The sequence below is a fragment of the Phalaenopsis equestris genome, unplaced genomic scaffold, assembly GCF_001263595.1.
Source record: "Phalaenopsis equestris unplaced genomic scaffold, ASM126359v1 Scaffold224878, whole genome shotgun sequence".
Taxonomy (NCBI): domain Eukaryota; kingdom Viridiplantae; phylum Streptophyta; class Magnoliopsida; order Asparagales; family Orchidaceae; genus Phalaenopsis; species Phalaenopsis equestris.
In genome coordinates, this window is record NW_018242947.1 from 1 (window position 1) to 1,679 (window position 1,679).

Genomic DNA, 1,679 nt, shown 5'->3' on the forward strand with positions numbered 1-1,679 from the left:
TATTATTATTATTCAAAATAAAATTCAAGAGATTAGAAAGCCCTTGGATGAGCTTATGCTCTTTGTTTAGGTTATGGCTATGAGAAATATCTAAAAATACACATATAAAAATATTTATTCCAATCATAAAGCACTTGCTTTTCATAAAGTGTGAGTATGGTATTTAAAATCCATAGAAAATATATATGTGTGCCGAGCATACTATTAAGGAGAAAATATTACCTATCGTGCGTAATATTTTCTCGTGGCCAAGGGCTTGTTTGTAAGGCTGTCAAAACTGCTCGTTGTTCGCGAATGACTCGTGTTTGCCTCGTTAAAAAGCTCGTGTTCGTCTCATTCGCTAAGTTAATGAGTCGAACACAAACAAATATTTGTTCATTCGTGTTCAGCTTGTTTTGACTCGAAATATGCTAATCATTTATATATATATATATATATATATTTGATGAGTAACAATACTTTTAAAAAATTTAATTAACCACAAAGCTACAAAGATTTATAATTAATTAAAAGTTTTAATTAAGAAAATTGAATAAAAATTATTAAATTAGATTCAAATGATATTTTAAATCTTGACCCAATCCTTATCATATGATTAGTGTTGTCAAAACAATTTTTTGTTCGTGTTCGGCTCGCTAAACGAACGATAGCGAGCCGAACACAAACACACTTTTTGAGCTCGAAATATAGACGAGCGGGAGACCGCGCTAGTACCAGCTAAGTCTGAGCTCGCTCGTATTCGGCTCGTTTACACCCCTACTTATTTGGAATCATTTTCATTTTAAATTTTATTTACTTTTATATCTTTCTTTTCTTTTCTAAAAAAACAATAATTTGAACAACATTGATCATTAATTCTTACAAACAGATAAAACAATTTAAAATAAAATAATTCCTGTAACATTCAAGCAAATTAAAAAAAAAAAAAAAAAAAAAAAAAAACTGCGGATCATTGTTCTTCAATAATGCTTGTTTCAGCCAAACCCTTTCTCTCTGCAGGCGAACCGGGAACAAAAGGAACAAATCCCCTGCCCCCAAAAACTGGGCGCATGAAGGAATCATCAAATCTGCGCCAATGGTGATGAACCGATGCGTAGGGTTTGGTGAGGAGCATCCGAAGGTTCGGCAGGCCGATGATATTATCCCCCACAGCTTCGACCTCGGATACCTGGCCATTTTCGAGGAGGAGACGAGAAAGGAAGGATTTTGGACTCAGGGGATCTGAGGACATGCTGCTCAGATGCTTCGGAGCGTGAGGAAGAAGAAGACGGATTAGAGGCTTTGTCAGTAAGCCGAAAACCTGCGCGGGGTTGAGGAATCGTTGAGTTATGATAAGGTAATTTGTTTATGATGTTTAGTGAAATCAGTTCGAGTAAAAATTTACGGGGCATTTACAGACATACCACATAAATGCAAAAAAAAGTAAAGTTTTGGGGCTAGATATGTAAGTTTATAGGAATTGGGCGGTGTGCATGTACATGCCCCTTTTTATTTTCATTAATTTATTTTGCATTAATAGAGATAAAATAAGTTTCTATAATAAATAACTGCTAGAAGTAGATCAAGCTAGAGCTCTTACCACAGTGCTAAACAGAACAACTGTGATAGTACTGGTGATCATTATAGCATTGCTTCTCAGCTGTGTGTGCCCTGCTCTAGTGAACTGCAATATAAAGATG

General features: G+C 35.1%; 1 protein-coding gene across 1 annotated transcript; it reads right to left on the bottom strand.

Moving 5' to 3' along the window:
- Positions 1-916: 916 nt before the first annotated feature.
- Positions 917-1,667, bottom strand: LOC110037775 (sodium/hydrogen exchanger 1-like). The gene is made up of 2 exons (XM_020742481.1): positions 1,580-1,667; positions 917-1,300 (listed from the first exon to the last, which is right to left on the bottom strand). Exons 1-2 carry the CDS (start codon positions 1,619-1,621, stop codon positions 950-952), a joined length of 393 nt encoding a protein of 130 aa, XP_020598140.1. The 5' UTR covers positions 1,622-1,667; the 3' UTR covers positions 917-949.
- Between the last annotated feature and the right edge of the window lie 12 nt (positions 1,668-1,679).

Coding starts and splice junctions, on each gene's coding strand:
- LOC110037775 (XM_020742481.1), bottom strand. CDS start 1,621: ATGATCACCAGTACTATCACAGTTGTTCTGTTTAGCACTGTG. Junction 1,301..1,579: donor TTGTTCTGTTTAGCACTGTG/GTAAGAGCTCTA, acceptor AACCCCGCGCAG/GTTTTCGGCTTACTGACAAA.